General features: G+C 40.1%; 3 protein-coding genes across 6 annotated transcripts in view; 1 reads left to right on the top strand and 2 right to left on the bottom strand.

Moving 5' to 3' along the window:
- LOC106074843 (kin of IRRE-like protein 2) overlaps nt 1-23055 on the bottom strand; it is a 321964-nt gene that overhangs the window by 191000 nt on the left and 107909 nt on the right. The window lies entirely within an intron of this gene.
- LOC129926054 (uncharacterized) lies at nt 649-1285 on the top strand. Its single transcript, XM_056028005.1, has 2 exons — nt 649-663; nt 773-1285. The coding sequence occupies exons 1-2, from the start codon at nt 649-651 to the stop codon at nt 1283-1285; spliced, it is 528 nt and encodes a 175-aa protein (XP_055883980.1).
- Nucleotides 7621-8250, bottom strand: LOC129926039 (keratin-associated protein 9-1-like). The gene has a single exon (XM_056027905.1). The coding sequence runs from the start codon at nt 8248-8250 to the stop codon at nt 7621-7623; it is 630 nt and encodes a 209-aa protein (XP_055883880.1).

Below are 23055 nucleotides of genomic sequence, written 5' to 3'. Positions count from 1 at the left end.
TTTTGTATGTAAGATCAACAGCATTTGAAATTCTAAGCTCACAGACCCACACAGAAGAAAGGTGAGAGGTCAAAGTGTTATGAATTATTGCTTTAATCCGCAAGCACGAGGCTAAGGCATCACAGGTAGATAAGGCATCATAGGTAGATGAGGCATCACAGGTAGATAAGGCATCACAGGTAGATAAGGCACCAGACTTAGACGACAAAAAAATGTGTGTCCTATTGTATTATTGAAAACGTAGATATAAGACTCTAGACTTAGACTGGGACTGAATGTTTGTATTGTTTGTAAAATGTTTGACATGTTTCGAATGTTCCTCCAGAATTGAGTTTACTTCCTAGTCCAAACCTCCCGCAGGACGACGGGGGGTGGAAGCCAGCAGGGTTTGAACACGGGACCATCGATAAATCCAAACGACAGTCCAGCGCTCAAACCGTACGACCAGGCAGCCATCACATCCGTATCCATACGTGTCTTATCGTAATAAGACAATTATAAAGACATATTAAGTTCAATACTTCACCCTACAATATCTACCCAGAACTTTTACATTGAATCTATTCCCAATAATTACACATTTCATCACTGCCCAGTACTTACATATTACATCAACTTACCAAACTTTGGAATTGATATGTGATTAACATGTTATTTGACAGTGTAACAAACTCTAGCCAGCATCATAAACTCTAGCCAGCATCACAAACTCTAGCCAGCATAACAAACTCTAGCCAGCATAACAAACTCTAGCCAGCATAACAAACTCTAGCCAGCATCACAGCCCTTACCCAACATCACAGCCCTTACCCAACATCACAGCCCTTACCCAAGATCACAGCCCTTACCCAAGATCACAGCCCTTACCCAAGATCACAGCCCTTACCCAACATCACAGCCCTTACCCAACATCACAGCCCTTACCCAACGTCACAGCCCTTACCCAACATCACAACCTTTACCCAACATCACAACCCTTACCCAACATCACAACCCTTACCCAACATCACAACCCTTACCCAACATCACAACCCTTACCCAACATCACAGCCCTTACCCAACATCACAACCTTTACCCAACATCACAGCCCTTACCCAACATCACAACCCTTACCCAACATCACAACCCTTACCCAACATCACAACCCTTACCCAACATCACAACCCTTACCCAACATCACAGCCCTTACCCAACATCACAACCCTTTGTATTAAAACAAATCCAACTTCTAGACTTGTTTATTTATGTAACACACCACACTATGTGAAGATGGGTGAAAACTGAGATAGGTATGCTCATTAGCGTAGCCATGATTTTTTTCCCGGGTGGTGGTGAGAGCCTTATGTAATGATTTAATTTTTACAGGATTATTTGAACCTCAAAGACTTGGCTATTGTTTTTTTTTTAATAGATGGGTTGAGGTTTTGAAAAAAAAAAAACGGGGCGCATGTTTTAGGTTTAAAATAGGCCAATTGTGTAACATTACATTCAAAAATTTAAGTTGCAAGGACGGATTTAAGCTCAATCTTGTAAGTGGAAAGTGTACATTTGAAACGAATTGTCTTGGGAAATATCAAACTACGCGAACTCGACATTCACTATTTCACTACTCAAATATTTTAGTACATGATGAATACAAACAATGCAGTAGTCGGCAAACGATTCTAGATGTTGCAAGCACTTAGTATGAAATTAAGCTCATTATTTCAGCCAACCGGCTGTATCTTTCTATAGATCAGATATATAAAGATAAATACAAAAAACTAATTAACAAATGGAGGGGAAGAGAGACATCTTGGTATCCGCTAGCAGTGGCCACTGTCTACACATAGGACAAAAGGAAAGATAGAAATGTAAGATGAAACTAACAAAACAGGTCAAATACAGACAGTCTCTCCTCTCTCACCACACAGACACAGATACGCACACACACACACACAACGACATTGCTCCGTTGTTTCCTCACCTCCACTCACATACACACACAAACACACACACATTTGAGTCCCTATTTATTCATCACTTATCCGGAAAACTTCAAAAGCGGGGGACGCCCCTGGCTCTCGCACAACGCCAAATGTTGATATTGTAATTTTACGACAGTAGTGTTTTACGGCAGAGCCAGCACGACCCGCGCCCTTGATGACACAGTCTGACAGGCGCCTCGAATAGAATGCAACACCTCAGGGCGCGAGGCGCAAAGATCGTCAGAACGTCAAGAAATTACCATCTGATAGTAGTGTGGTCACTATCAATCTTAGAAATAGTTCTCTAGAGTTGGTAGCTTACATTTCCTGGGATAGCATCATGTAGCGAAGTGAATAGTCTACAATTTCAATCGCTAATGGCTGAGAGAAAAATAAGGAAGCTAGTCTCTTAGTGCCGGATATAACAGTCGGCTACAAAAAGACAGGACCGGTTATAATGCATGAAACTGTGATAGATTTTATTTTAATAAATGTGTTTTGAAGTCTCGTTGGGAGTGGAAAATATGATTTGAGATGGTTTCTTGTTTATTCTATCAAATGAAAGCTATTCTAGATGTACAGATGATAAGATAGGATAATTGTATTGGTCCAGTTGGACTACAATAATCATAGGCCACCTCAGCATAACTACTAGAACAATAACTACATCGATGTCAACGAATCCCGATACAATGCAAAGTGTACTAGCACATGTTTGCTATAATGTGCATTAAATTAATATTCAAAATAATCTTACTAGATTGTTCCGATTTTTTTAAAAAGGTACTGATATGAATCAAAGATTTTGAAGATCTCTATGAAATGTATTGATCATCATTGCTTGGTCGAGCGGTGCGCACTGTCACAACGTAGGTCCAGAGTTCGAGCCCCGCCAGTGTAAACTGCCCAGAGACGGCCTTAGGGGAAGGCGAGTATGCCGCCATAGGTCCCGCGTGGGTGGGGTGCAATAAGTCTCTCGTTTTTTAATTATTAGTAATATTGATTAAAGGTATTTTAATTAAAATAAGCAGACTGGGAACAAAATCAACTAACCAGCTATGATTGACTTTGATCTACTTACTTTAGCTATGATTGACTTTGATCTAATTACTTTAGCTATGATTGACTTTGATCTACTTACTTTAGCTATGATTGACTTTGATCTACTTACTTTAGCTATGATTGACTTTGATCTAATTACTTTAGCTATGATTGACTTTGATCTACTTACTTTAGCTATGATTGACTTTGATCTACTTACTTTAGCTATGATTGACTTTGATCTACTTACTTTAGCTATGATTGACTTTGATCTACTTACTTTAGCTATGATTGACTTTGATCTACTTACTTTAGCTATAGTTGACTTTGATCTACTTACTTTAGCTATGATTGACTTTGATCTACTTACTTTAGCTATGATTCATTTCATTCTACTAACTTTAGCTATGATTCACTTCGATCTACTAACTAAAGTTATGATTCACTTCGATCTACTAACTAAAGTTATGATTCACTTCGATCTACTAACTAAAGTTATGATTCACTTATATGTACTAACTTTAGCTATGATTCACTTAGATGTACTAACTTTAGCTATGATTCACTTCGATCTACTAACTTTAGCTATGATTCACTTCGATCTACTAACTAAAGTTATGATTCACTTAGATCTACTAACTTTAGCTATGATTCACTTACATCTACTAACTTCAGCTATGATTCACTTCGATATACTAACTTCAGCTATGATTCACTTCGATATTCTAACTTCAGCTATGATTCACTTAGATCGACTAACTTCAGCAATGTCTGTTTGTAAAATGTGTTACATGTTTCAGATTTTCCTTCAGAGTTGTAGATAATTTTCTTGCAAGTACAAAACCTCCAGCAGGAGGACGGGGGACGGCATCGGGCAGGGTCTGGACTCAGGAAGTCCGAACGACAGTCCAGAGCGCATATTGTACTATCAGGCAGTTCTGAGTTTGATTCACATGCCAAATATAAGTTGCAAATTTTCTGAATTTGTCTGTTATTCTAATCATGATACTTAGCAGAGAGTTGTCTAGCGACTCTAGCCTGACATTAGAGAATAAGAGAATACTGAAGGACGAATGTTGTTTTTTTTTAAATATGCTTTGAAATGAGCAAGAAGTGCAGAGATTGGGTTGGTGTATGGCTCTTACATAAAACTTGTCATTTCATAATGTATTTTCACTAAATGAGAAGTCAATGTACATTAATTCAAAGTTACACATCAATACAAGCTGATACACGATTTGTAATGCTTTTAGTTCAATACATATTCTGTAGCGAAGAACTAGAGATACCTGTCATTTATTTGCATTAAAAGATTGCATGAAGCAATGTACGTCTCTATAATATTATATAAACTAAGTTAAATCGTTAATTAGAATTAATTACTGTATGTTGCCATTTTGTGTCAGTCAGTCAGTGTGTGAGTGGTACAGGCGTGAGAGTAAAGCATGGAGACAAGAAGATATGGCGATGTAAAAAAAGAAATATAAAGACATCGCGAGATCCTCAAATCGGCCTCCTGGGAATAAAAACAAACAAAAAAAAAGAAATATATCCTATAATGTAAAACTATCAAAAAACACACACTCAGAGAGAACAGACAGAGCGATACAGTCAGACACTACATTTGGACACTGACAGAATAAGAAATACATCTTGGGCAGAATGGAGGGAGGTAATTTGTCCAAAAGAAAGGGGGGAAAACTCAGAGCTTAAACTTTCTTTAAAAAAATAAAATTCCATTTCTTGTGACACAACATCACAGATGGAACTCTTCAATTTATATACAGTACAGAGAGAGAGACACAGAGAGATAGAAGGCGAGATAGAAAGAGAGGGTAAGGAAGAAGAGAGAGAGAGACACAGAGAGATAGAAGGCGAGATAGAAAGAGAGGGTAAGGAAGAAGAGAGAGAGAGGAGCGATAAAACAAAACTAACGTGGCCACAATGCTGACCAGAAAGGTCAGTGAAGCTGTATGACAGAAAAACATTATCGACCTGGATCTTGTTGTTTTATGTTGGCCCATGCATTCAATGTATTTGTACATCCGACTTGACGATTAGCTTCATTATCAGAGTGCTCAACATTTCATCGCGTTCTGTGCTCATTATTTTCAAGATCAATTATTGAAACTTCTATTACACTTTATATGTACAATATGTGAACCAAATATGTTACTAGATCTCATTCTATTGAAATTCAACAATATCAACATATTCTTTTGCTACAACAAGAGAGGCAAGGAAATTCCAAAGTTGGTACACTAAATAGTGCTAATTTAATACTTATGATTGATTTCTATTGGGAAGCAAATCCAACAGTATTGAGGAATAAAGAATGTGTGATTCAATCATAGTTGTGAGCTATTGGATAATGAGCTCACACCCGAAATGCAGATCTAGTAAGAGGCAAAGTTCATCACAACTAAAGTCATTAAACTAAACATGATTGACGAAGGCCTTCAAGTTGAGTTAGACTAAAGCTCTGTCACAATGACTAGTTCATCCTTTCTCCACTCTTTTTGTGGAATGAGCCATAGTCTCAATATATTTACAAGCGCAACTGTTGGACCATAAGAAGTCCCTCCATACTGTCCATACCGAATTTTGCAAGGACTTCGCTGCTTGTAGTGTGGTCCTGGCACCGTATGTCCATGATGGAGCGCAAGCATCTTTGGTGAAAGCGCTCAAGTAGCCCTTGTTGCCTTCTGCTTAATGCCCATGTCCAAGATCCAAATAGAAGGGTTGAGAGAACCACCGCCTGATACACATTGATTTTTGTAGACATGGGTAGCGATTTATTCCGCAAAACTCTCGCCTGAAGGCGTCCAAAAGCACCACTGGCCCTGGTTAGATGGTTATCAACTTCCCTTAAAAGCGAGGTGTCATTTAATGCTATACTTCCTAGATATATGAAGTGGCCTACGCTGGGAAGGGCACGTATCCCGTATGGGAGACGAACGTATGCCAAAGCAATCTCCCCCTTAAATTAAAGGGGTCGACGTAACAGAGGTGCCCCACGGAAACGTCTTAAAGACCAGCTTAGACGCCAACTTGCCTTAGCTGACACAGAAGAAAGCATTGGTTGCATGCGGCCTCAGAACGTGACAGCTGGAGGTCACTCACAAAGGCCGCAGGATCCACATTGAGACCAAAAGGAAATCCGCTGCCGAGGACAGACGCAGAAGGCGAAAAGAAAATCTTAGTCGACCACCGGCGGACAATGGTTATGCTTGCCCTGGAAGTGGCAAAATATGTAGGTCACAGCTGGGGCTGCGTAGCTTCGGGAAATACTGCATTCCTCATTAATCTTCGGACTCGAAGATAAGCCTTATTATTATTATATTTACTAACGCCCTGAGTGACTGATTCATTCATCACGAATTTTCATATGGATGAACGAGACAATATGAGACTTGAACCTGTCATTACTTACCTTATACCTAGAGCTACCAAGCATCTTTCACGATCGATACTGCGGCGGGGAATTTTCATCCAGGAAATTCTTTATTCCTAGTTTTGTCCCAGTTCGTGGTAGTCAATGTACTTTTGACTCTGTCTGTCTGTTTGTCTGTCACAAATTTTTAACACGTTATTTCTCCCTCTTCCCATTCTCGGATCAAGTTGAAAGTTTGACAATTATTCATTGGCCAAGACAATACAGGAATCAATTTAAAAACAACAACATTTAGTCAATTAATTACTGGTAATTATTATTTTTTATTCGATAAGGGAATCGTCCTAACAAAACATGAATCAATTTAAAATTGACAAATTACTCAATTAATTATAGGTAATTAATTATTTTTTTTGGTATCCAACAAGTGAAAACATTGTAACATTCAGATGTGGCGGTATGTGTGAACTAGTCTCCTAACTCATTGATTTACTTACACTTAATATTTTATTTTTTTATTTTTTTTTTGTAAAGTATTTTCTTTTCCTTTATATTTTTATATTTGGGAGTGGGGAGTGTTGTGGACGGTCGTTGACTTGTAACACCAAACTGCTGGTAGACAACTAAACCGTTGTATGCCTATAATATTTTAACTTATAAAAACTTACTTAACTTGAATAACTTCTTGTGAACTAGACTATATATACCTTTTACTACAATAGAGACAAATGTAATTTGTAATGAAATGAAATAAATGTCGTTAACTTTAGTATTAATATAAAATGGTATTATGAACAAAATCTGAATCCCTACAAAAACACGACCTTATGGTGGAACCATGTTTTAAATTGAGACTAATAAAAGCATCGCTGTATTTTTATATATATATTTATATCAATAATAGTGCACGAAAAGGAGGCTTGGCATTGTATGATTTCATTTAAGAACCTCGGGAGAATTCTTTAAACTCAGTTACTCTAGGATGTAAAGCCAAAAAAAATATATATATATTAATCAAAACTATTGACATAAAAATGTAACTTCTAAAAAAAAATATTGATAAAGAATAATAGGATGTATTGGTAAGATGTATTAACAAAAATTTGGAATTTGTATCACTTGCTTCGTTAATTTCTAAGTCGCTTATAATACGGCTCGTCCAGTAACTAAGTGACATTTAACACGCTTCAGTAAACTGATTGTCACGATGACTGTACCTAGTGACTCTCCTCACCCAGCGCCTCCACCCCGCACACCTCTGCACACAGCGCCTCCACCCCGCACACCTCTGCACACAGCGCCTCCACCCCGCACACCTCTGCACACAGCGCCTCCACCCCGCACACCTCTGCACCCAGCGCCTCCACCCCGCACACCTCTGCACCCAGCGCCTCCACCCCACACACCTCTGCACACAGCGCCTCCACCCCGCACACCTCTGCACCCAGCGCCTCCACCCCGCACACCTCTGCACCCAGCGCCTCCACCCCGCACACCTCTGCACATAGTGCCTCCACCCCGCACACCTCTGCACACAGCGCCTCCACCCCGCACACCTCTGCACACAGCGCCTCCACCCCGCACACCTCTGCACACAGCGCCTCCACCCCGCACACCTCTGCACACAGCGCCTCCACCACGCACACCTCTGCACACAGCGCCTCCACCCCGCACACCTCTGCACACAGCGCCTCCACCCCGCACACCTCTGCACCCAGCGCCTCCACCCCGCACACCTCTGCACATAGTGCCTCCACCCCGCACACCTCTGCACACAGCGCCTCCACCCCGCACACCTCTGCACCCAGCGCCTCCACCCCGCACACCTCTGCACACAGCGCCTCCATCCCGCACACCTCTGCACCCAGCGCCTCCACCCCGCACACCTCTGCACACAGCGCCTCCACCCGGCACACCTCTGCACACAGTACAAGTCACTGAAGAGAAACAAAAGGCTCGAATACAATGTGTTTAGTACTTACTAGGGCTTGTAGCTAAATTTAGAATTCACAGTCTTTTAAAAGGGCTTTCATTACCGTGAAGGAAAAATTTGAATCCCAAACATGTGAAAGGCGACCCTGAAAAAATCAGAACCCGGTGACCCTGCGATGCACCCAGTTTAAACTTGTGACGCCGCTGATCCTATGCTGTATCGTATACCTACGGTGCCTTTGGAACCAGCAGCGGCGTAGACAAAAGAGGGGAACTACTATGTGAGCGACATCGTTCCAACCATAGCTAATGCCCGGGATTTCATTACGCTCAGAGATTACCGTGGTAGTTATTCGATTGAAGAAGGCCTACATATGAACTTATTACCTGACTGACAAGTATCTTAGGTCATGAAGACCAAGTATCTTAGGTCATGAAGACCAAGTTTCTTAGTCATGAAGACCAAGTTTCTTAGTCATGAAGACCAAGTTTCTTAGTCATGAAGACCAAGTTTCTTAGTCATGAAGACCAAGTATCTTAGGTCATGAAGACCAAGTTTCTTAGTCATGAAGACCAAGTTTCTTAGTCATGAAGACCAAGTTTCTTAGTCATGAAGACCAAGTATCTTAGGTCATGAAGACCAAGTTTCTTAGTCATGAAGACCAAGTTTCTTAGTCATGAAGACCAAGTTTCTTAGTCATGAAGACCAAGTATCTTAGGTCATGAAGACCAAGTATCTTAGGTCATGAAGACCAAGTTTCTTAGTCATGAAGACCAAGTATCTTAGTCATGAAGACCAAGTATCTTAGGTCATGAAGACCAAGTTTCTTAGTCATGAAGACCAAGTATCTTAGTCATGAAGACCAAGTATCTTAGGTCATGAAGACCAAGTATCTTAGTCATGAAGACCAAGTTTCTTAGTCATGAAGACCAAGTTTCTTAGTCATGAAGACCAAGTATCTTAGTCATGAAGACCAAGTATCTTAGGTCATGAAGACCAAGTATCTTAGTCATGAAGACCAAGTATCTTAGGTCATGAAGACCAAGTATCTTAGGTCATGAAGACCAAGTATCTTAGGTCATGAAGAACAAGTATCTTAGGTCATGAAGACCAAGTATCTTAGTCATGAAGACCAAGTATCTTAGGTCATGAAGACCAAGTATCTTAGTCATGAAGACCAAGTATCTTAGGTCATGAAGACCAAGTATCTTAGTCATGAAGACCAAGTATCTTAGTCATGAAGACCAAGTATCTTAGTCATGAAGACCAAGTATCTTAGTCATGAAGACCAAGTATCTTAGGTCATGAAGACCAAGTATCTTAGTCATGAAGACCAAGTATCTTAGTCATGAAGACCAAGTATCTTAGTCATGAAGACCAAGTATCTTAGTCATGAAGACCAAGTATCTTAGTCATGAAGACCAAGTATCTTAGTCATGAAGACCAAGTATCTTAGGTCATGAAGACCAAGTATCTTAGTCATGAAGACCAAGTATCTTAGTCATGAAGACCAAGTATCTTAGGTCATGAAGACCAAGTATCTTAGTCATGAAGACCAAGTATCTTAGGTCATGAAGACCAAGTATCTTAGGTCATGAAGACCAAGTTTCTTAGTCATGAAGAACAAGTATCTTAGGTCATGAAGACCAAGTATCTTAGTCATGAAGACCAAGTATCTTAGGTCATGAAGACCAAGTATCTTAGTCATGAAGACCAAGTATCTTAGGTCATGAAGACCAAGTATCTTAGTCATGAAGACCAAGTATCTTAGTCATGAAGACCAAGTATCTTAGGTCATGAAGACCAAGTATCTTAGGTCATGAAGACCAAGTTTCTTAGTCATGAAGACCAAGTTTCTTAGTCATGAAGACCAAGTATCTTAGTCATGAAGACCAAGTATCTTAGTCATGAAGAACAAGTATCTTAGGTCATGAAGAACAAGTATCTTAGGTCATGAAGAACAAGTATCTTAGTCATGAAGAACAAGTATCTTAGGTCATGAAGACCAAATATCAAGTGATGTCACCAAGTATTTCTCCACTCTTATTCTAAGATTTCACAATCACTGCTAGATATCGGCGCTTTGACATATCTGTCACTAAGAAACTACAAAGAATACTAGATACTACAGGCCATACTAAATATCTGAAGCTTCCTGGCACTCCCAACTCTAGACAAAAGAATCAAACCTCGGATAGAACTTAACAAGAAAGAGCTAGAGTTGTAATTCTCACTTGGTACATAGAAACAAAATTTAAAAAGTGTTCAGCTTACATCTTTTTAACTCTACACATACCGAAGGCTTTAATAACGGGCAGATAAGGGATTGTAACTCGTTCAGTTTTTGGTTTTTGCGAAATTATCTTCCCTTGAGCTACATCCAAGCAGTGGAGATAATTGGAATTAACATGTTTATTTCTTGTGTTTTCTTCTCGAACAGCGTTGGACTCTCTGTTAGCTTCGTTTGCTGAACAATTAGACTCGTTTTGTTTGATTTTGTTTTCTCTCCAACGTAGAGGCAAGAAAGGTGAGACATTAATTGAAGGTACCACACAGACTGAGCAAAGGTTAGTGGCGGGAATCTATTGCAGGCGTGCATCTCTCAAGACTGGATGTCGTCTGAAATTTGGTTGATTTCTTTTTTTGGTTGGGTTTCATTAAAAATATTGTCGTCTGCAGGAAAGTCTGTTAGATCATTATTGTCTTTGTTTGTTTTGTTGGGCTCGATTTGTAATTGGATCTAATTTTTTAATCGATGTGGAGCTTGAGTTGCGCATTTTTTTTTCCAACTTGATTGACCTTTTGACCTTTGTTACTAAATCTATCCAAGTCTGCTCAATATTCTAGAGATGGCTTCTACGTAAACAATAGATATGAAGTAGACGTCTGTAACATGTACATTAGACGTCAGTAACATGTACAATAGACGTCAGTAACATGTACAATAGACGTCAGTAACATGTACAATAGACGTCAGTAACTTGTACAATAGACGTCTGTTACACACGCACACACACAAGCTAGTAGCTCATTTAACATCTAGGCTTAATTTTTTTTTAATCCTCAGCTTCGTGATCTGTTTGGTGTCATCTATTGACGTCTATAACGTGATCTGTTTGGTGTCATCTATTGACGTCTATAACGTGATCTGTTTTGGTGTCATCTATTGACGTCTATAACGTGATCTGTTTTGGTGTCATCTATTGACGTCTATAACGTGATCTGTTTGGTGTCATCTATTGACGTCTATAACGTGATCCGTTTGGTGTCATCTATTGACGTCTATAACGTGATCTGTTTTGGTGTCATCTATTGACGTCTATAACGTGATCCGTTTGGTGTCATCTATTGATGTCTATAACGTGATCTGTTTTGGTGTCATCTATTGACGTCTATAACGTGATCTGTTTTGGTGTCATCTATTGACGTCTATAACGTGATCTCTTTGGTGTCATCTATTGACGTCTATAACGTGATCTCTTTGGTGTCATCTATTTACGTCTGTTGCGTGATCTGTTGGCATGATCTATAGGTGTCTCTACGTGATCTACTGACGTCTGCTACAATATTATGGATGCAGACGAAATACTTTATTGACGTATGATTCGTTTCCTCAATGACCTATTTTCTGTGTAAGCCAATGGAAAGCCTTGTCAGACTGGTGTCGATCGAGACAACAAAAGAACCTACTGATCAAAGATCAAATTTGTTTAAAAATTGATTATATCTTTTGCCATTTTCTTTATTAAACAAATAAAACAGTACAAAGTTTACAATATAAAAGGACTCGATGTACTCAATGAAAATGATAGTTCAAAAAATAAAATAATTTTAAAAAGTACAAACTAGTCGATCAACAAAATAAAATTCCAAGCAACAACGATGACAAAGAATGAATGCCATGTTATCAGTTATTAACTGGGATGAAAAATTGGAAATTCAATAATTTGTGATTATGATTGATATCTTTAAAAAAAGATACTCTCCCTTTTGTTGTTACATAATAGATCGGATGTCGATACACACTTAATAATTTGTTCCACTCTTGAAGTTGGCTAGGCAGCGTTCAAACTTTGTCACCACAACCCGCACTCAATGGCTCACACGAACACATAGACCTACAGCCCTCCACACAGACCATCAAACGCGCACACACACACAGAATGTTGAATAATGTAACACAATTCGATTTCTTGAATTTTCGCACAACTAGAAGAGAGTCCACAAGTCATTTGTGTCTAATGAAGCTAACTGACCTTTACAAATCTACAAAAGGTCACCAAGAATGCAGTAGTGACGCTATCTACTAGATAAAAAAAATGTTTTCAATTGGGTCATTTGAAATTCCCTAAGAATGAAAAGTCTGCCGAGTGTATGTGTGTGCGTTTTATTGAGGTTGTATAGAGTTGTCCTATTCTTCAGACTGTCATTATTATTGACTTCTTATGTCAATGTCTACCGTATATGTTTTGCATTGAACCCTTCTTTCTGCAAACCCCTATCATGTGTTACCAATAAACTGTAGGTATGGCTGTGGTACTATCTTTAAAAATCTATAAACGGTTGAAAACATTTTTCATAACAGAATATTGAAGGAATACAATTAAAATTAAAAAATATGTATAGATTTTAGTTTCTTTTATATTTATTTTTCAAATTAAATTGTAAGATGTAGACATATAATTCATTTAGAAGAAACCAAAATAAAAACATACAATATAGCTTTCTTTTTTAAAACTTGCTCTCCTCATGCTGTGCATGCAGTCATAAATCGAGAGAGGAAAGAAGTCAATAAAAAAATTTTGTACATGCATATTTTTTTTTGTCATATACTTAACTTCAAACATCAAAAAAGAAATCAGAAATAAAACACACAATAAAAACAAGAAAACATTTATTTGTTTGAAGGATGGATTACTTTGATTTGGGTTAATATTTCAACACTGTGCTAAGGATCAAGGGGCAATGCACTTGGCTGTTTTTACTGGAAGTTTGTAGCTTGCAGTATTGTTGAGCGGGTGAGATCCTGTTTTTTTTCTATTTTATTTCATGATGTTACGAAGCCCCCAAACCCTCCAAGTTTTACTGGAGTTTTGTGTAAAGATGTCTGGTAGTACAGTAGATCATGTGACAGTCTCGTGGCACGGTAAAACAAAACGTGTCGACGTAACGTCTACTTCCTGTTGATAGAATGATGTCATTAGATGTCACAGCGAGTTTGAAGTCATCCCAGGAAAACCATTTACAATCGTAGCTCATTCTATATTAACAAAGTGTAATTTCATTGTCTAGGCAAGAGATCCCCAACCTACTTCATTGTCAAGGCCAGAGATCCCCAACCTACTTGATTGTCTAGGCCAGAGATCCCCAACCTACTTCATTGTCTAGGCCAGAGATCCCCAACCTACTTCATTGTCTAGGCCAGAGATCCCCAACTTTTTTGATTGTCTAGGCCAGAGATCCCCAACCTACTTCATTGTCTAGGCCAGAGATCCCCAACCTACTTCATTGTCTAGGCCAGAGATCCCCAACCTACTTCATTGTCTAGGCCAGAGATCCCCAACCTACTTCATTGTCTAGGCCAGAGATCCCCAACCTACTTCATTGTCTAGGCCAGAGATCCCCAACCTACTTCATTGTCTAGGCCAGAGATCCCCAACCTACCTCATTGTCTAGGCCAGAGATCCCCAACCTACTTCATTGTCTAGGCCAGAGATCCCCAACTACTTCATTGTCTAGGCAAGAGATCCCCAACCTACTTCATTGTCTAGGCCAGAGATCCCCAACCTACTTCATTGTCTAGGCCAGAGATCCCCAACCTACTTCATTGTCTAGGCCAGAGATCCCCAACCTACTTCATTGTCTAGGTAAGAGATCCCCAACCTACTTCATTGTCTAGGCCAGAGATCCCCAACCTACTTCATTGTCTAGGCAAGAGATCCCCGACCTTCTTCATTGTCTAGGCAAGAGATCCCCGACCTACTTGATTGTCTAGGCCAGAGATCCCCGACCTACTTCATTGTCTAGGCCAGAGATCCCCAACCTACTTCATTGTCTAGGCCAGAGATCCCCAACCTACTTCATTGTCTAGGCCAGAGATCCCCAACCTACTAGATTGTCTAGGCCAGAGATCCCCAACCTACTAGATTGTCTAGGCCAGAGATCCCCAACCTACTAGATTGTCTAGGCCAGAGATCCCCAACCTACTAGATTGTCTAGGCCAGAGATCCCCAACCTACTAGATTGTCTAGGCCAGAGATCCCCAACCTACTAGATTGTCTAGGCCAGAGATCCCCAACCTACTAGATTGTCTAGGCCAGAGATCCCCAACCTACTTGATTGTCTAGGCCAGAGATCCCCAACCTACTTGATTGTCTAGGCCAGAGATCCCCAACCTACTTCATTGTCTAGGCCAGAGATCCCCAACCTACTTCATTGTCTAGGCCAGAGATCCCCAACCTACTTCATTGTCTAGGCCAGAGATCCCCAACCTACTTCATTGTCTAGGCCAGAGATCCCCAACCTACTTCATTGTCTAGGCCAGAGATCCCCAACCTACTTCATTGTCTAGGCCAGAGATCCCCAACCTACTTGATTGTCTAGGCCAGAGATCCCCAACCTACTTCATTGTCTAGGCCAGAGATCCCCAACCTACTTCATTGTCTAGGCCAGAGATCCCCAACCTACTTCATTGTCTAGGCCAGAGATCCCCAACCTACTTCATTGTCTAGGCCAGAGATCCCCAACCTACTTCATTGTCTAGGCCAGAGATCCCCAACCTACTTGATTGTCTAGGCCAGAGATCCCCAACCTACTTCATTGTCTAGGCCAGAGATCCCCAACCTACTTCATTGTCTAGGCCAGAGATCCCCAACCTACTTGATTGTCTAGGCCAGAGATCCCCAACCTACTTCATTGTCTAGGCCAGAGATCCCCAACCTACTTCATTGTCTAGGCCAGAGATCCCCAACCTACTTTATTGTCTAGGCCAGAGATCCCCAACCTACTTCATTGTCTAGGCCAGAGATCCCCAACCTACTTCATTGTCTAGGCCAGAGATCCCCAACCTACTTTATTGTCTAGGCCAGAGATCCCCAACCTACTTCATTGTCTAGGCCAGAGATCCCCAACCTACTTCATTGTCTAGGCCAGAGATCCCCAACCTACTTCATTGTCTAGGCCAGAGATCCCCAACTTCTTCATTGTCTAGGCCAGCGATCCCCAACCTACTGCCAATAGCCGTTTAAATGGCCAACACCAAGATTCCAGTCATAGTCTAGATCGCCTGAACTCCTTCTTCACGCCATGAAGCGCAGCCTCGTTCTGAACGTCTGATCAAGTCTTTACTTTCTAGTCTCTGTCCTAGAAGTACAAAAAGGAATGAATGGATGCCACAGTGTGCATGCAAACCACGTGACCTTATGAGGGTTTAAAAATTCGTTAAGAACAGGTCAATAGACGTAGTAGTGGCGATAGATAATGCTCAGATCACGTGATCCTTATACTCATCCCTGTGCTATGTGTGTGACTCGATCAAAGAGCCCAGGAGTTGTACGATAGAATGGTAAGTCAAACATCCCATTAAGTATGCGCATAATTAATAAGATGTTCCCTAAAATTATGATTGCTAGTTAAAGAACAGCGCCTGTCTGTATTGCCCATTTTACAAACGCCACCCGCAGAATCTGAATGTCTTACCCTAGGAACTTCGTCTCATGAAAACTAAAATTTAGAAGAAAAAAAAACAATTTTCTCTATCTGATGAAAGCTGATGTTAACGAGGATCAGAATTCCTGGTGTATTGCAGGAAATTAGTCCATTGATTTATATACACTGGTTCATCTCCCCAACTCTCTGGGGATACAGAGAAAATATAGTCTACCAACACGCCCAATCAACACTCTTCTAGAAACGTCTGCGCCAACAGTTCTCATGATCTCCTATGGGAACACCATCTAAGTTTAGTGTGGGAGCCTCATCTAATGAGTGTGTGTGTGTGTGTGTGTGAGGGGGGGGGTAATGTGTAGAAAATGGAATATTATTCCTTATAATTTATTAGAGTAGTGAAAATAAGCGTGAGATTGCAACCTAGTGACCTCCATCCTCCGCCCCCTTCTATTTTTGATGTGTCGGTGTTATTTAACATCCCTAGAGTCTAGTGACTGGAGAAAACATTGTCAGGGCCATTGGCTCTAATAGTACTCAATAATCGTCACTTGGCTCTAATAGTACTCAATAATCGTCACTTGGCTCTAATAGTACTCAATAATCGTCACTTGGCTCTAATAGTACTCAATAATCGTCACTTGGCTCTAATAGTACTCAATAATCGTCACTTGGCTCTAATAGTACTCAATAATCGTCACTTGGCTCTAATAGTACTCAATAATCGTCACTTGGCTCTAATAGTACTCAATAATCGTCACTCTGGGTTCTTAAACGAGAAGTTCAAAGACTGAGTGAGGACACTGACAGAAGACAAATCCAAACGAATTGGAAAAAATATTTCTGTAGTCTTAACATTGTAATCCTTCAGTCCACGAACTGTTAACCTCTTTTAAAACTTTAATCTACTCGATATCTAAAAGTCGTCTTTATTATACAAATCCAGCAATGGGCACTCCATATCACCTCACAATCCAATCCCCACTGAACATAATAAAAACCTTCTAGAAGTAAAAACAAGCTTTCACTACGAATGACCATTCTGCTTGTCACACTCTTGCTTACCTCCGCTTGTAACTCAGCATACGGAGATAACTTCAACAGAAGGGCAATATATCTTCCTGCGGCGCTTCATAGCCAGAGGCTAGTATAATGTAGCTCTTGACCCAAAACGCAATAATTAGTCCAGGTCAAAATAACCCGTGCTTGTGCTTTAACTTGTCCAACGCCCTCAGGATAGACACAAAGAGGTGCATTAAGTTCCTTTACATTGTTGCTTGTTCCAAGCCCCGATCTCTTGACAAACAAGGGGATCAACGTGTAAAAGTCAGCTGTCTACAAATATACTTGTTTGATGGCTGTACACTTGTGTCTGGTTCGGACTCTCCTTCAGAGAAGATTACTTCGTCCTAGTCTAGACCTCTCTCTCAGGACGACGGGAGTTTGAAACCCAATACATGCAAGATAAGAACAAACAAGCGCGCCTTCCAGTCTTAAAATCTTAAGCTCTTGTACACACCTCAAATCCTTTTTAAAAAAATCATATAAAATAGAATTTTATTACAGAATGTACTTTCGAGTTACACTTTTAGTGTCTGCCTACATCATAGCTCGTGTGTCTTGTGTTTGTTGTTTGTTACTACAAAGCTTCTATCAACTCACTCTGTCTGTCTGTCTGGATGGCATCTTATGCACGTCATTTCTATAATTTCCCAATCTTGGATGAAGTTGAAATTTTACTCAATTATTCATTGGCGATGACAACATATGAAGCAATGAAAAAAAAAAGGAACAACCCGTAAATCAATCAGTGGTAATTAATTAATTATGTTTTATATAGAGACAGTGGGGTCTACTTAGCTAAGGGGAGATAATGCTTGTGTAGAGAATTAGGTCGTTCTATTACATTTATGAAGCTAACAATAGACTATAAAACCTTCTACTTTAAACAAAAAAAAAAGCTCATTGTCGCCTTGCGTCGTGGAGGCTTAGGGCCTGGGGCAGGATTTTGTGGAGGTCCCTACAATTTTACGAAAGCTTTTATAAATATCCACTTATGAATGGGAATACTTATATTTCAAAGCATGCTATATGTTAGAAAAAAGAAAAGCAATTCTAATACATCACATCATTCTCTTCCCAGAAAAAAAAATTAATATGCCTATTTTAGTTCACAAAGTTTATATTTTTGAGTTTCTGGATTGTATAGGCCTTGGTAGATGCACTGCTGTAAACCGGAGCTGTATTGACTTAGTCCGAGCATGCTATTCAGCCGTAAAAATGGGGAAAAAATAGTAAGAAAAACAAACTTTCTGACCCGTCGAAATTCTGATATATTTTTATCCCTTTTGTGGAGACCCCTTTCTTGTGGATCCCCCGGGCTGTAGCCCCGCCTGCCGTCCCTTAGATCCGGCCCTGTCTAGAGATCCAAATCAAGAATTAGATTGAAGATGATAGATCTATTTTTTTATTATCAAGAATTACTTGAGGTCAATAATTCACGAAGATAGATTTGATTTAATAATTTGGCAATTCTTGCTAATGAGCGTGATCTATGTAGGAAACATAATTTTGATGATATACTGTATGACTTCGCTACACGCATTGCTCGTAAACTAAAGTTAATTTGATCGTGATTTTGTACTTAGTAAAGAATGAATAAAATGCAAAGAAGAATTTATTTTCTAATTTAAAAAATCATAATTTTCAATTATTATTATCCTTATTACTACCCAGACTGTGCCCCGCGCAATCTCCGTAATTGTTAGGGCCGCCCCTGGACAGAACAAAAGAACAAATACACAAACACATAACAATCAGAGTGTTATTGATTTTGAAATTCCAAGAAGTTGTTTGCAGAAAGCTAAAACAATGTTTTGAAATTCCAAGAAGTTGTTTGCAGAAAGCTAAAACAATGTTTTGAAATTCCAAGAAGTTGTTTGCAGAAAGCTAAAACAATGTTTTGAAATTCCAAGAAGTTGTTTGCAGAAAGCTAAAACAATGTTTTGAAATTCCAAGAAGTTGTTTGCAGAAAGCTAAAACAATGTTTTGAAATTCCAAGAAGTTGTTTGCAGAAAGCTAAAACAATGTTTTGAAATTCCAAGAAGTTGTTTGCAGAAAGCTAAAACAATGTTTTGAAATGTTTTGAAATGTTTTGGATGAATTATTGAATCGCTAACTTTGTTTATACGTCATAAATGTGTTGCTACGAGTTCTGGACACATCTGTCATTTCTCTCTTGAACAATTCAGATCTATGTGTATCTTTCCATTTCTCTCTCGCCCTCTCTCTCTTGAACAATTCAGATCTATGTGTATCTTTCCATTTCTCTCTCGCCCTCTCTCTCTTGAACAATTCAGATCTATGTGTATCTTTCCATTTCTCTCTCGCCCTCTCTCTCTTGAACAATTCAGATCTATGTGAATCTTTCCATTTCTCTCTCGCCCTCTCTCTCTTGAACAATTCAGATCTATGTGTATCTTTCCATTTCTCTCTCGCCCTCTCTCTCTTGAACAATTCAGATCTATGTGTATCTTTCCATTTCTCTCTCGCCCTCTCTCTCTTGAACAATTCAGATCTATGTGTATCTTTCCATTTCTCTCTCGCCCTCTCTCTTGAACAATTCAGATCTATGTGTATCTTTCCATTTCTCTCTCGCCCTCTCTCTCTTTCTCTCTCTCTTATATTATGGTCGTCATGAATTCCCCCAAATCTTGACGTGCAGGCAGTGCCCAGAGAAACGTCCCTTTGATTGGACCAGACTGCAAAGGATTGAGACACTTAAGTCACGTGTGCAACATGCTACTTCCACATCACGTGATGACGACCTCTGATAAACATATCCAGTAGGTAGTAGTCGAGTTAGACCGGAAATACTTTCATCATGTGTGAGCTGTTGAACTCTTCAGTGATGTGAATCTAGATCTAGCACTCAACATTCCAACATAGTGTGGCGTGATTAATGTGATAGTTGACTTGAGTAACTTCTATGTGGACTTCAGTAATAATATTTTCAACAAAATCTAACTCACTACAATAACACAAATTTTCAGTCTCACGTTCTGGAGTCGTCTGTCTTAACTAAGACCAAATGACGACAATGCCACCTATCTTGCATCATTCACAACCAATCGCTAACCTCTTCCCACCGTCACCATAGAAATACACACACGCACTCACAACTCCATAGCACCCCTTATGTATGTAAGTCACTGTATTTTTGTAAAAGGAAAAATCATGTATGGAAATAGTAATTAAGACAATGTTAATTACCAAAATCCATTACAAAATGTTGTTTTTTTAGTCGAATTGACTAATATATACACATATAATGTTTACATCAATATTGAATTATTTTTATTGGACTCTAGCTTTATTTCAATTCAACAGAAGTGATTGCGGTCTGTTCATTGCCTCCAATGCTCAGGGCGCTATGGTCCAATCACTTTGTGGAGAAGTTGGGGCTTGGGTAGGTAGATGGGAGAAGCTTTCCTTGCTGCCTTTTCAAAATCAATGTTTTAAAAAGTTGCTCCAGTCTGAATGTTCAGTTTATTCTTTGACACCTGTGCATGTATTCGGATGTTCCATACTACAATTTCTACAAAAAGATCAATGCAACATGTACTGACGTAGAGAGAATGATATACGGAACCAGATGGATTGAAAACTAAAGCCTATACCTGATTATATCACGCACACACCTTATGAGATAATAGCAAGATTACGACTTGCGTTCTATAGCACACTTACGACTCATGAGATAATAGCTACGTGACTAAGGCACACTTACGCCTTACGTGACTAAGGCACACTTACGCCTTACGTGACTAAGGCACACTTACGCCTTACGTGACTAAGGCACACTTACGCCTTACGTGACTAAGGCACACTTACGCCTTACGTGACTAAGGCACACTTACGCCTTACGTGACTAAGGCACACTTACGCCTTACGTGACTAAGGCACACTTACGCCTTACGTGACTAAGGCACACTTACGCCTTACGTGACTAAGGCACACTTACGCCTTACGTGACTAAGGCACACTTACGCCTTACGTGACTAAGGCACACTTACGCCTTACGTGACTAAGGCACACTTACGCCTTACGTGACTAAGGCACACTTACGCCTTACGTGACTAAGGCACACTTACGCCTTACGTGACTAAGGCACACTTACGCCTTACGTGACTAAGGCACACTTACGCCTTACGTGACTAAGGCACACTTACGCCTTACGTGACTAAAGCACACTTACGTCTTACGTGTCTAAGGCACACTTACGTCTTACGTGACTAAGGCACACTTACGTCTTACGTGACTAAGGCACACTTACGCCTTACGTGACTAAGGCACACTTACGCCTTACGTGACTAAAGCACACTTACGCCTTTCGTGACTAAGGCACACTTACGCCTTACGTGACTAAGGCACACTTACGCCTTACGTGACTAAGGCACACTTACGCCTTTCGTGACTAAGGCACACTTACGCCTTACGTGACTAAGGCAACACTTACGCCTTACGTGACTAAGGCACACTTACGCCTTACGTGACTAAGGCACACTTACGCCTTACGTGACTAAGGCACACTTACGCCTTACGTGACTAAGGCACACTTACGCCTTACGTGACTAAAGCACACTTACGCCTTACGTGACTAAGGCACACTTATGCCTTACGTCACTAAAGCACACTTACGCCTTACGTGACTAAAGCACACTTACGTCTTGCGTGACTAAAGCACACTTACGCCTTACGTGACTAAAGCACACTTACGCCTTACGTGACTAAGGCACACTTATGCCTTACGTCACTAAAGCACACTTACGCCTTACGTGACTAAAGCACACTTACGCCTTACGTGACTAAGGCACACTTACGCCTTACGTGACTAAAGCACACTTACGCCTTACGTGACTAAGGCACACTTATGCCTTGCGTCACTAAAAACACTTACGTCTTGCGTGACTAAAGCACACTTACGTCTTGCGTGACTAAAGCACACTTACGCCTTACGTGACTAAGGCACACTTATGCCTTACGTCACTAAAGCACACTTACGTCTTGCGTGACTAAAGCACACTTACGTCTTGCGTGACTAAAGCACACTTACGCCTTACGTGACTAAAGCACACTTACGCCTTACGTGACTAAAGCACACTTACGCCTTACGTCACTAAAGCACACTTACGTCTTGCGTGACTAAAGCACACTTACGCCTACACGTTATTTAATTCCATGACCGATACTCTTCCGATACAAGTTCTCAATCTGTTTCTGTGGTCAGATGTACAACAGTCAATCTCTCTTCATAATGGATAAGAATACATAATTTATATGTGGGTACTTTCTCCTCATAAGAATACATAATTTTTATGTGGGTACTTTCTTTTCATAAAGGATACGAGAATCTTCATGTCATGTGGGAGCCCGAGTGAGAAGCATACGCTTATGTCCTTTAATGTACAATCCCGACATGAAAGTTTGGCAAGTCAGTGTGTAGATCCGTTTGTGTGTGTGTCAATGATGAAGATATTAACAAGATCTCTGATCGTAAGAAATGTAGGCGTTGCACGTGACAAAGAGATTAGCGCGCGCCTTGTCTTTCAGAACGAGGTTACCGAGCACAAAGAAAACATTTCCAGTCTTTTCAAGTGACATTTATTATTTTGTTTAATTTCGAGAACAAAGAGTTTCATGGGCACTAAAAGGTTGATCTGATCTGTTCCGCCCACAAGCCAAAGTTGATCTTAGTTCTGTTCACGTGTAGAGTCTTGTGTCTCAGAATGTCTTAGATAATTCATTATCATCAAATAACTCAATCTCTCAAATGTAACACTATCGGAGATTGTTGCTGTTTTTATTCGAAGTTTTCCGAAGATTTTTAACTTCTTTCTTGTGTAAATATTTTAAAACAGCTATTTTACTTTTTGATGTGGGAGGTGGGGTGGTGGTGGTGTGGTTGTAAAACATTCTCGCTTGTGTTCTATTCCAAATGTTGTACTATACTGACCATGTACTGACCATGTACGAGCATGTACTGACCATGTAC

This window comes from Biomphalaria glabrata, chromosome 1, assembly GCF_947242115.1.
Source record: "Biomphalaria glabrata chromosome 1, xgBioGlab47.1, whole genome shotgun sequence".
Lineage (NCBI taxonomy): Eukaryota > Metazoa > Mollusca > Gastropoda > Planorbidae > Biomphalaria > Biomphalaria glabrata.
Note: the sequence above shows the minus strand (reverse complement) of the source record. Positions and strands in the feature narration are given on the sequence as shown.